This window comes from Salarias fasciatus, chromosome 6 (genome assembly GCF_902148845.1).
Source record: "Salarias fasciatus chromosome 6, fSalaFa1.1, whole genome shotgun sequence".
NCBI classification, from domain to species: domain Eukaryota; kingdom Metazoa; phylum Chordata; class Actinopteri; order Blenniiformes; family Blenniidae; genus Salarias; species Salarias fasciatus.
This window is the reverse complement of record NC_043750.1, coordinates 35,129,239-35,141,554: the sequence shown is the minus strand read 5'-3', so window position 1 is coordinate 35,141,554 and position 12,316 is coordinate 35,129,239. Positions and strand designations below refer to the sequence as shown.

General features: G+C 42.1%; 1 protein-coding gene across 1 annotated transcript; it reads right to left on the bottom strand.

Moving 5' to 3' along the window:
• Window positions 1-1,105: 1,105 nt before the first annotated feature.
• Window positions 1,106-12,107, bottom strand: LOC115389992 (Kv channel-interacting protein 2-like). The gene is made up of 8 exons (XM_030093632.1): window positions 11,865-12,107; window positions 4,041-4,165; window positions 3,828-3,897; window positions 3,641-3,711; window positions 3,413-3,520; window positions 3,220-3,324; window positions 1,593-1,655; window positions 1,106-1,514 (listed from the first exon to the last, which is right to left on the bottom strand). The coding sequence occupies exons 1-8, from the start codon at window positions 11,935-11,937 to the stop codon at window positions 1,467-1,469; spliced, it is 663 nt and encodes a 220-aa protein (XP_029949492.1). The 5' UTR covers window positions 11,938-12,107; the 3' UTR covers window positions 1,106-1,466.
• Between the last annotated feature and the right edge of the window lie 209 nt (window positions 12,108-12,316).

The window sequence follows — 12,316 nt, the reverse complement described above, 5'->3', positions numbered from 1 at the left end:
GAGGGAGGAGCGCCGGGAAACCAGCGGATTCAAACCATCGAACCACGGCTTTGTGAGAACCTCCAGCTTTTCAGTGAAAGTGTCAGTACTTCTCATGTGATCTTGTTTAAGGTTGTGTGAAAGTGGCTTCAGGTCACATTTACCCGACGTGAGCGTAACCTGGAGGTTCACACAAGCCCGATTTTTAAAAAGATGTTAGATTTTCTCAGCTTGCCGACCTTCGCTTCTCGCTGACCTGTGTATTTTTGTTTGGAGTGTCGACGATCCAGACGGCCTGTTTGCTGTTTTTATGACTCGTTTCTCACCTTTCGTTAAGTTATTTCCTGGGAAAGGTTCACGTCAGCCTTCAGTGTACGGAGATGTCTTTTGATTTTATTGTTTTTTTTTTTTAGGCAGACTTAAAAGGGGAAAAATTGCATGTTTCTGTAGGAGAGAGCGGTGGTTTACAGAGGTGTGATTTCTGAGTGGACACGTCGGATCTTGCAGTCGGGATCGGCCCTGCAGCAAACTACTGACAGGGAAATTTGTCTTTCTACTTCAAAGTTTTTACTGAAATTTTGTTTAATAAAAATAAAGGATATATTAAACTTGTCTTTCTCTCTGTATTTACTGAGTAGCAGATTTTGAAGTCATTTTTAGAAAGCAGGCCACCAAACAGGAGTGGCACTGTCAATCTAAAGTACCCCGAAATAGTGTATTGCTGGGATTTGTTTCAGTATGCATTCATGTTGATCACAACTAGAGACATTCAGAATATTCTTTTCCATTGAATTTGCTTTCATAATTCTTGGAAATCCTCCTGGCTGTTGCTCAGGTAGTTGGAATAAAGTTTTAGTACTGGTGTAAACTTCTTCCATATCAAAAACCCCAAAAACATCATGTATCAGCTCATTATTGATGAAATATCTGCATGTTTCTGCATAGCAACTGTGGTTTTATTCATCACTGTTAACATCTCCATATAGAAAATATATAAACACTTTAAACATTTCTATTTCCAGTCATCATGCAGACACAATAAACTACCAAACATGAGTGGAAAAAAACCGTGACATTATTGCCTTGATTACAGAAAAAGTGAGTACAGAGGGAAAGTGGCTATTGACCTTTGTTTCTTTAGCTCCAGTGTAATAATACATGCAAAAGAGAATGAAATTAAAAAGAAAAAAAAAAAATCACTTCAACTGCATTTGCTCTTCCTGCCATCACCAGGCTGTTTGGGACAGTTTAAAACGGCAACATCCGTCTTTCACACACTTCAAGCCATTTCCCAGCCAGACTGGACCACAGCTGCTCCATCTCTTCACAGATTTAGAAAAGGTTTAGTGAGTGTGGGATTCCCGGGGTCGCGGCTCTCTGGAGCCTGCGGGACGCCGGCCGGGCCCCGACGGCCGGACGGAGAGCTGGGACCGAACAGGAGCTCCGAGCAGGAGGGAAGTCTCTCTTCTGACTGCGCCCGCCGCCGTCTAGATCACGTTGTCGAAAAGGTGCATGGACTGCATGATGTTCTCATCCTGGAGGAAGAAGCCAAACTTGAAATAGCACGTGGATGAAGAACAGCCGCACATCGAGGTTATTAGAGTTCAACATACCTTTTGGCACGTGTCCAGAAACTCCTCGATGGTCACCACTCCGTCGTTGTTTTTGTCCATTTTCTGAGAAAAATGCAACAAATCCACTCAGGTGTTTCAAAGGGTTGAACTGGAAAAAAGTTGTGGTGTTCTATGTTTGTGTTTGACCTTTCTCTTTGAACACACACTCGACAATAGCTGAATACCTTTGGTGTGTGTCACATCATGCATGTACGCTTTTATATGTAAACAAACCGGAGCGCCTCTGGTTGAAAAAAATGTCACTGGGCAGCATTTCACAGACACTAAACCTCTGTGTATGTGACGTATGTTTAAATGGAACTTCTAAACATTTTTGTATCACGTTGTCTTCAACCATCGTTCAGGTGATGAAGCAAAGAAGCGTCAAGATGTGTGTCGACGCATGAAAAACAGACAAAGCAATACACAGCTAAACATATTAAAGCAAAATGGGAAAACAAGCTTCCAGAAAGAACTGCAGATGAAGATCAGTCCAATATGTGGGAAACACACCACTACACCACCAACTATAAAAAATAGGAGGGAATTCTCCTGGAGGAATCTGGCTCACCGCTTTAGTCCACATGAACAAAGTAAGCAATCAGATGCAGAATAAGTCTGCTGAAGAAACTGTAGATATATTGATGTAGATCATTTTGCATGTTTTTGGGAAATGTGACAGAAGTATAAATAAGGAATTAAGACACATATTTGTGTTACGCAGATGATACACGTATCTACTAATCTATGAATCCAGATGACACCGATCAACTTGTCAAACTAGAAACTTGTCTTAAAGGCATAAAAACCTGGATGAGTCGTAATTTTCTGCTCCTAAATTCAGATTAAACAGAAGTTATTACATTCGGCCCAAAACACCTGAGAGAAAAACAAATAGTCACCCTGGATGGTGTTGCTTTGACCTCCAGTAACACTGTGAGGAACCTGGGAGTGACCTTTGACCAGGACTTATCCTGTAGTCGTAGGTGCTGTAGGCAGGATTCGGCATCTCCGAATCCTGGCGATTTGACCCATCTAAGATGGCGATTTGAAACCCAGCACAGTCAATCCTGTCCTGTTTTCTCTGACATCACGCCCTTACGCAAGTTAAGCCCCTCCCACAAGAACATGCGACGAACGCCCCTCGACCAATCACGGTTAGAGCCTCATGGGCTCTTCTGATTGGTCAAAGATACCTGGAGCTGTCGAGATTCCTTTTCAGCTCAGAACAGAGACAGATGGAAATGCTGCGCCCTCGTGGTAGTGCAATTATACTACACTCCTAAAGGATTATCAATGGATACTCTAACATTTAATCCAAAGAAAACACAGAAAAATTAGCATTGACTCGCAAAATCCTGCCTACAGCACCTTTAAGACTGCTGGAGGACCTACAGCTTCTCTTCTCTCTTCTCTCCACATGTTTCACTACTACCTGTCATTAGCCACTGTCTCTCTTCTAGTCTAAAATGAGACTGCATATGTAACTTTGAATTTACTCTAAAAGGCCAGAGATGTGAACTGCTAAATTAAAACACAATTTAGGTGTGAAACACTTGTTATTAGATGGATTTCTAAGTTGTGCTTCTGTCAAGCTTCACACAGTTTGATAAAGACAGAGATTTACCTGAAAGAAGCTGTCCACGTGCTCCTTGGGGGCGTTGTCCTTCATGCTGGGGTAGGTGTACTTCCCCATCATGTCGTAGATGGAGTTCATTATATCTGTCATCTCCTGGACAGTCACAGGGGAGGGAAAGAGACGAGACGGTAAAACAGGAGCCGCCGCCACAGCAGGAGGCGACGGCGAGGCGTTCAGGGACCTCTCTGGTGATGCAGCCGTCCTTGTTCAGATCATAGAGATTAAAGGCCCAGTTGAGTTTATCAGTGATGGAGCCTCTCAAGATGATGGACAGATTTATGACAAAGTCCTGCAGAATGGGAAGGAAAGAAACACTTACTGAGATCAGGGGAGTGACGTTAACTTTCAGTGGGAGAACAGAGAAGAGACAGGAAATGAGGAATGGAAATACGAGGGAGAGCGGTCCCACCTCGAAGCTGACCGTTCCGTTACTGTGGATGTCAAACGTGTCGAAGAGGAAATGTGCATACATCCCGGAATCTGCCAAGAACAGAGTGCTCAATATCTTTTGTTAGTTTAAAACCAGGAATGATTTTTATGTTTAAACAAAAAAAAGGAAATAAAAAACAAATTTCCATGAGGCAGCTTCGTCTCACCTCCCTGAGGGAAGAACTGGGAGTAGATGCTCTTGAAAGTCTCCTCGTTCACCACGCCGCTCGGACATTCCTGCACATTTTAGAGAAACATCAACAGTGAAATGCTTCCCGACACACACACACACAAACGTGAAACCCTTGACACGTGTGCTCAGACTGCTGCTGTCAGAGATGAGGGGAAAATCAAATTCCCGGCAGACGTGTTTGACTGACGTTTTTGAATCCCCGGTAGAGGACCTGCAGCTCTTTCTTGCTGAAGTTGGTCTGCTGCACGAGTCGGTCGAGTCCCTCAGGTCTGTAACACACTGTTGACAGTTCGCCATCATCAGCTAGACTTCCTGCGTGAGGGGTGAGAGAGAGAGAAGGGAAACCGTCACTCCGGGATGTTTTTGAATGCACTTTATTGTATCAGTGCCAGTGAGCTTTCAGGAAACGTGAGCGTGCACGGTGACACTTGCTCTGATTGATCGAGGAGCTGGAGCTGGAGCGATAGCAGGGGAGCAGCTTGAGGAATCGCTGTTTGATGGTCTTTTTGTTGGGTTTGGATGGAGGATTACCTGCAGCGGAGATTAGAGGCAGATCAGTCGTGTTAGAAGGTAAAGCGGTGAGCAAATTAGTTTTCTGACCGGGTCGGTTTGGAGGACGTGCAGCATGTGAGGGAGTGAGCTGTGAGACAGCGAGGTCAAACAGAGTGTGACCTACATGTTAAGTGCTCTTTCACTCTCTTCACTTAAGGGAAACCAATAGTGTTTTTAAGCCTATTTTTATCCACAAACCTTTTTCACCCCACAGTACAGGTCAGGCAGGAACACAACCTGATGTTTGAGTAGTTACAAAAGTCACAATGTCTCAATGCTACATTTTAATGTATTAGATAGTTCACCAACTAGCAGGAGCTCATTCAGTAGTGCAATACCTGTTTTCACCACCAGATGTCGTATTGAGTCACTCAAAAAAGCAGCACAAGGAATCAGTGCAACATCAAAAGGTAAAATGTTTTACAAAGAGCTGTCGTCCACATAACAAGAGGATACAAATAATTTCCTCAGAGTGAAATAGGAAAAAAAATAAACACCAAAAACTCTGAAAACCTGTCAAAGATGAAGTGACAAAACACTGCACAACAAATACACTTTATATTTATACCAGATGACATAACTAATGTTAGAACAAGCCAAACGATGCTGTTTAATATTACAGTTAAGTTGCTCAGAAAATTCATTATTTACTGGAAACGACTGACAAACAATATAATTAGAAGACATTCTCACAGAAATGTTATGCAATAATCTTGAATGAAAAATCTCAAAGAATGACTGAAATGTCAAATTTGCATTTATGTAAACTAAAATAAGACAGACTGTAGATCATATGCATTGATCTCCCACCAGCAGCAAATAAAATACAAATAACAAACCTGAACTTCATCATTACTTTGAATATATTCCCAGCATCTCAGTTGTTTTGATGTGATGCATTCAAGGACCACTTTGTTTTCAATCACACTAAAACCTAGAGATCATCTGCAAATGCACAGGGAGAACATGCAAACTCCACCCAGAAAGGTCCCCAAACCAGAGATTTCCTGCTATGTGGCAGCAGTGCTAACTACCACGACACGAGGCAGCTCTGAAACAATTCAGGTATGATGAATGTGATCTGAAGAAAATATCAACACCACTTTTTACATTTGTGAGTCAGTTGTAAAAAAAAAAAACAAAACAAAAAACTAAATATTATTATTCATTCATCCATTCATTATCTGAGTTGCTTATCCTTCTCAGGGTAGCGAGGTGCTGGATGCAATCCCAACATGATCTAAAGTGTAAAAGTGATGAAAAAGTCAAAATATTTCAGAAGTTGCAATTTTGCCTCCACATGATTTCAGTCAGTAGCTGTAGCAGAGCCAGAGTGGGGGCACGGGGGCGGTCGCCCCAGAGCCCACAAGGTCATAGGGCCCAGTTTCATGTGATGTGTTCGTATTTACTCGTAAATAAATTATTATAATAAAATGTGCAGTGTGTGCAAGAAGGTATACGCATATGAGTGTGGGCTCCAATTTGCCAATTCTTACATTATGACTGTCCATGAATGCATCAGAGCTGTAAGCCAGCGCTGATTGGCTGTGCGGCATTAAGCATTAAACAGTATGCTAAACACTATGCTAGCCGCTAGCGGTACTACCCAAAACCTAACATCGGAGCCACTGGTGAGTCAGTGAAACCTTCAAAAATATTATCTTTATCAGAATGCTGTGGTCTTAAACACCTGCCTATTTGAATGTGCCTTGTGTTGCTCTCAACTATAAGAGACCGCAGAGTCTATTTTTTTCTCTAATATACATGAATTCCAAAAGATATAGATAGCTGTGTCTATATCTATCTGAATAGATTGTGTAATTTTAGACCAGCTGTGTTCACTTTAAATTTAAGCTGTGTCAAAGATGGTACAGAATTAGCCAGTGAGTTTTTATCTGAGTTTTCAGCACCATGGACAGTGGATGCTCTGAGAATGACACTTGTCAGGCTGTGTGTGTGTGTGTGTGTGTGTGTGTGTGTGTGTACGTGCATATGTGTATTTGTTCTTCAGAACAAGTTTGTGAACTGGTTTGTGACTTTATTCTGCTTTCTGAGGCATATAGGTTTGCTTGGCTCAATAAAAGTGAGCATTAGTGTGTTGTTTGATGGTAGCATGAGGGATTGTTTGAATGGTAAAATTACTATCATAAGGGCCCGTCAAGAATGCTCCGCCCCCTCTGTACTGAGACCCACGCTCCGCCTCTGGTCAGGAGACATGAATGATGAGAGTTGGAGGATTTTTCTCTCCACCAGAGAGCAGCGCTGAGTTACATATGGAATGTAAAAGACTTACATTCATAACAATATAAGTAAATGCACAACAATGAGACCTCAAGAGTCATTTTAGGTCAGAGTCAGGAGGAGAAATTCTGCATTTGAGTTTAATACACCCTGATCAGCCATAACATTATGACCACTGACAGGTGGAGTCAATAAAACTGGTTCTAATAAAGTATAATAACAAAACATTAACTAAACCAACAAAGTAATATTCCAATCACAGTTTAGAAAAAACCTTTAGAAAAATGTCTTACAGGAAGAAAAAAGGGAGCCTGGTGAAATACTGATGAGCCTATAAAGACATCAAGACATAAATATGAGTGTGCTGAACAGTTGCTGCCTGCAAAACCTGCTAATCTTATTTTTTGACACCATGATGTGTTTTGGCTTGAAGTTATGCAGAATAATGAGTGAATTACAGTGGAACACGCTGCTGCGGCAGCTGCTGCACTACAGGCCGAAACACAGAAACTCCTGTAAGCAATAAATAGCAAATTTTGTGTGCAAATTCAGCTACTATAAACAAGCATAAATTATTCACATTACTCTGTTCCGCTTGATTAGACTGGTCATTACTCAGCCTGTCCCCTCAGTGTTGTGTTTTATTTTCAACATACTGCCAGCTTTCATACACACTCTTTATTTATTGTTCAATTTTTATCCGCCCTTAAATCAAACCGTCTCCTGAGTGATCGCTGTTATCGCTCCCGAGGTTGTATTTACCTCTAAATATACTTATCGTGAACATCAGTGACAACTCAGGAAGCATCAATCAAACTCCCAAACACAGCAGCTAGGCAAAGAAACAACATTCACAAACACAGCCAACACAAAAACACCACTGATTCATAACGTAGGAGACCAAAACTCTGATTATATAGATTAAAGAAGCATTTATTATAAAATAAACATGTTTTTTTTTGTTAGAGATTGTGTCTGAGTTATGAAAGGAGAAAAACAACCAAAAAAACATGAAAATAAAGTTTCTGCATGTTTCATTCATCTGAAGCTGCTCACACGACAGATCTCACCTCCATAACATCAATACCCATCATGCACTTGGTTTATATTCTCCCAGATTAAGTATTTTCCCATGAGGCAGCGGTTCCCCAAGGGTGGCCTTGGAGTTCAACCATATTATGAGCAACATAAAAAAATTCTATTCCAGAAACCTGAAATCAACGCTCATGTTTATGCTCTTTGAGAGCTCTGTGTTTTAGAAGCTAATTTCTGCAAAAAGAAGGCATTTTGAGAACAAATCTTAAATGCATTTCATGTTGAAAATGCAATTCTAAAAGCTAAACTTCTTTGTTGTCGTTTTTTTTTTAACTTTTTTTGATATGTTTATCATGAAATGTGCAGTTTGCATCAAACATTTATTGAATAGCAGTGCAGCAGACTTTGACAGTGTCCTCCATCTTCGAACCAATCAGGAAAAGAGAGGACAGGACCACCAACAATCCTCCAAAAGGTCTCTGTGTTTTAACAAGAGGAGCTGATTATAAAGAACTACTGTCTGTTATGTGTCCCAAAATGAGCAGAATCAATCCCCCTCTCCTCACTCAGGGTATTTTACAGTTCATCTTTCTCAGTTCTTCACTTTATTTAATTTGGAGCTCTTCTCTCTGGATCAATCTGAAGTGATGCGCCTCTCCGGCTCAGATCAATAAACCCCTCCGTGTCATTATTTACACATTGAAAGACCTTTTAATCCGCCGCTCCAAACAACTCGAGCTGCGGAGCGAGAAAAGAGACACATGGAGAATTCCAAAAGCACGAGTATAAAAGCAGTTCAGTCAGCTGAAGTTTCCAAAAAGTCGGGAAGAAGCTACAAGTTCAGTCAGAAGCTCATCAAAGGCTCGGTGATCCAAGCCTTTGATGAGTTTGATCTGGAAAACGCTGACGCTGAGGCCAAATAAAGCCGTTAAGAGGAGGGCTGGAGGCGACAAAGGGGCGGTGGTGTGTGTCCGTTTAGAGCAGAGTGGAGTTCAAACTGAGTTCTCACTCCTCGATTCCAGCAGTCATGATCAGATGAGCTGTGTTTAACAGTTTCCAGCAAATAAGTTCATCACAACATCTTTAAGATGAAGACAACGCGGCTCATTAAAGTTGGAATATGGTTTAGTTGTGCATTAAAAGGGAATGTAGCTCATGCTGCATGTCAGAACTTTCACAGCTAAAATTTCATCAAAAGTTGCTTTATTACATTTGAAGTAATTTGAGTTTCTTTTGATTGTTTTTTTTCAGAGTTGTTCCAGTCATTTTAGTTCCATGGACCATATCAATTGTTTTCCTATTTTTAGCATTTTAGCTCAGTTTTATTTCTCTACTTCTTATTTTATTTCTCTACGCTCTAAACAGCCCCTTCAGGCCCCTCTCCTCCCGAGTGTGTCTGGCTGTGATTGATCGGCTGATTGGATAACTGATTGGTGGTGGAGGAGCTGCTGCTGGAGCCTGTAGAAGACCACTGACTGGCTGGACGGGCCTCTATTTCACCTTTCCACCCTGACAACAGAGTGTGTGTGAAACCTTTGTATTAACAATCTTTAGTATTGTTCTGTTTACATGAAATTAGAACACTGTGATCGTAAACTGAGAGTGAGAGGACCTGTTTTATTTGGTGATGCCAGTCATGGTGTGTCCCGTCTCTCCTCCGCTAGGTACATAAACTCCAAACACAACACAGTAGCTAAAGAGAAAAAAACAACAATTCCACATGTGAAAGAGCATCATGTGGCTTCAGAGCTGCAAATGATCACAGACTGGACATCACCCACTGCAGTGGTCTCTCTCGTGATACAAAGAACTAAAGGTGTTCGCCTCGCGTACGGGGGACCTGAGGAGGGAAGACACTGGGTAACTCTACAGTTTAAGTTACAATAACTCACTTTGAAAAGACTATTTTATGCATCAACAGCTCAAGTGAAGAGAGTCTGAATCTGAGGTAAAGCATGTGGTGAACATGCTGATCTTCCAGTGTGTGTGTGTGTGTGTGTGTGTGTGTGTGTGTGTGTGTGTGTGTGTGTGTGTGTGTGCGTGTGCGTGTACTTCAGCAGGTCATCTTGGCTTAAGGAGGTCACACTGCACTAATTGAGCATCTTTTAGCTGAGGTTGTTATGGAAACAGCCTGTGTGCTTGAAATCCTCCCCTCAGATGTGTTCGTGTGAAAAGACCTTGGTTTATTGATACATTATTCTGATCACATGACGCTTCTCACTGCACTTTTCGTTTCTCAGTGACATAATTGTGACCATTCTCATTCTGTGGGATCAGTTTCTACCGGAAGCGTTGTGAGAAAAACACCTCCATGGGTTTTTCACTTTACCGTTTGTTACAGAACTGTGCTTTAGCGGCTTATAAGTCCACTGTGAGGAGTGCTGACTGTCAAGAGAGAAAGAAATATATCTGCTACTTGTCATCCGAAAGTCTACAACTCTGAAGTAAATTGTTATGTTAATTATTTGTTCTCTGACATTCCTCAGGTTAGATGCCACCAGGTCAGAGGTCAAAGAGCACCGCTGGACTTCCAGGTCTCTTGATTACCTCGCTTCCAGTCTTTATGTTTAATTAACGAACCTCTGGCTGTTAGTTGTTTGAGCTCTCATGGAGATCCCTCCCCTGACGTCCCGTTTCCCTCTGAACCGCATCAGCAAGTCAAGGTCAATCAAACGTGTGGCGCTGTGCCGTGTGACACGGCGACGACTTGACAGAGATCCATCTATAATGGATGAAGACACACGCAAACAACAAACCAGATTTCCAGCAGCTGGAGCAGAAAATCTAGTTAATGCTCAGTTTGAGGGAGAAAAAAAAAACTTCACTGAGAGCTGCTGGGCCGGAGTCCTGCCCCGGGCCCAGCCGGTGTCTCTGTCTTCGTGCACCTGCTCACTGTTTGGTTAACCTGCCCTGAATGAATGTCACGCTCGGCATTGTTCCAGCAGCCAGTAAATAAAGCACGATGTGCTCGTCATCTTTTCACAAAGCAGGAACCCGGCGGCTGCAGAGATATTCCACAAAAAGAAGATGTTATTTTTACTCATTTGCTTGGTTATTTTTAAAAGTGAAGGACTATTTTTAGGGAGCTGTCACAGGACTGACAGACCAGCAGAGAACCGGGTGTGTGTGTGTGTGTGTGCGTGCGTGATCTCTGGAGGACTTTATTCAAGAGGAAAAATAAAACACTTAAAAGTGAAGAGCTCCTCTGATCTCAACAGGCTTTAGACGTACTCTGACAGCTCCAACGTCTGGTGGCAGGAGAGTCGAGTTTTTCCAATGTTTCTCTGTTTTGCTTACTTTCTTCTCTCCTTCAGGCCTGTGGGATTAATTAATCCCTCTCAGATCTTTGTCAATCTCATTACCTGGAGAAATGTTATTTGAATGGCAATTTGCTCTGTTTACCACACAAACACAATGCAATGAATAATGCAGCTGCTGCTGTCTCACACCCAACTTCTAGAAACAGCATTATTGAAATCATTACTGAGAGATCAGTTTTCAGTGCCGACTGCAGAGTAATGTGATTTAGAGCAACTTTTCTTTCAACTTGGACAACATTTGAATATTAAATCAGTCAATGTAAAGTCATAAAGATTATAGTAGGATACTCAGTGAGATCATTTTAGCTGTAGTGTGCTCCTTGTGAATAAAAAAAGCAGTTTATGGATGATGAAATGAGTCAGAGAGATCAAAACTGACCCAGACCAATAAAACCTATAGTGTTATTCTCACAAGACGTCCTTGTTAGATTGGAATGCATCACACAGATGCACTGACTTATGCAACAGAAATTACTTTATAACTTGAGAAGCAGACAAATCCATTCAACAACTACTCAACTGTGTTTTTAAATGATGATTTACTCTCTCTTAGTTTGTGTGAAACGTGGAAGTTTTTTAAAAAAAAATATCTTTTCCAACCAAACCTGATGCTTCCATCCTTATTCCTTTATAATGCTTTTTAAAAACAAGCCGTCAAGCAGAGAATATCAAGTGAATCTCAGTATAAACACCATTCAGATCGTGATGCTGCAGTTTCAACATAACTGATTGACCAAAAGTCCAACAACTCATCAATGATCCGATCAGCCAAACGCAGCTTCATCCGGTGAACGGATCGTGGCAGACCTGAACGCCAAACAGCAGGAGTCACTTAAATACAAGAGAAATGAGAGCAGACCAACCTGTGAGCGGGTCGTACGACCTGTCCAGCTCTCTGGAGTCCGACAAACTCTGATCCTGACTCCTGGACTTCATCTTCTGGCCCCCTCACTTCTTCCTTCTGGCTCAACCCGCGGCGTTTCGCGCGTAAAGACGCAGCCGCGGCTCATCCACGACTTGTGCGCATTGATTCCTGTTTTGCGTCACTTTGGCGTGCGCAGTGCGCAACGCACGAAGCGGAGAGAAGGAGACCGAGACGTGTGCGTAAAGCTCTCCAGAGCCTCCTCTCTCCAAACTGAAGTCTCCACCTTCCAGCCAGCAGAGCGCAGCGCACACGCCCGCAGTTTGCATGGATGGAAATGAGAGGGCTCCAAGCCGCTGCCTCCCTGCCTGAAAGAAAGAAAAAAAATGTAAACATGACACAACATGGCTGTAATGTATGCAGATGTAAAGTTATACTGAGTGTGGAGGTGAA

Coding starts and splice junctions, on each gene's coding strand:
- LOC115389992 (XM_030093632.1), bottom strand. CDS start 11,937: ATGAAGTCCAGGAGTCAGGATCAGAGTTTGTCGGACTCCAGAGAGCTG. Junction 3,898..4,040: donor TCTACCGGGGATTCAAAAAC/GTCAGTCAAACA, acceptor TAAAATGTGCAG/GAATGTCCGAGCGGCGTGGT. Junction 3,521..3,640: donor ACGGAACGGTCAGCTTCGAG/GTGGGACCGCTC, acceptor CCCATTCTGCAG/GACTTTGTCATAAATCTGTC.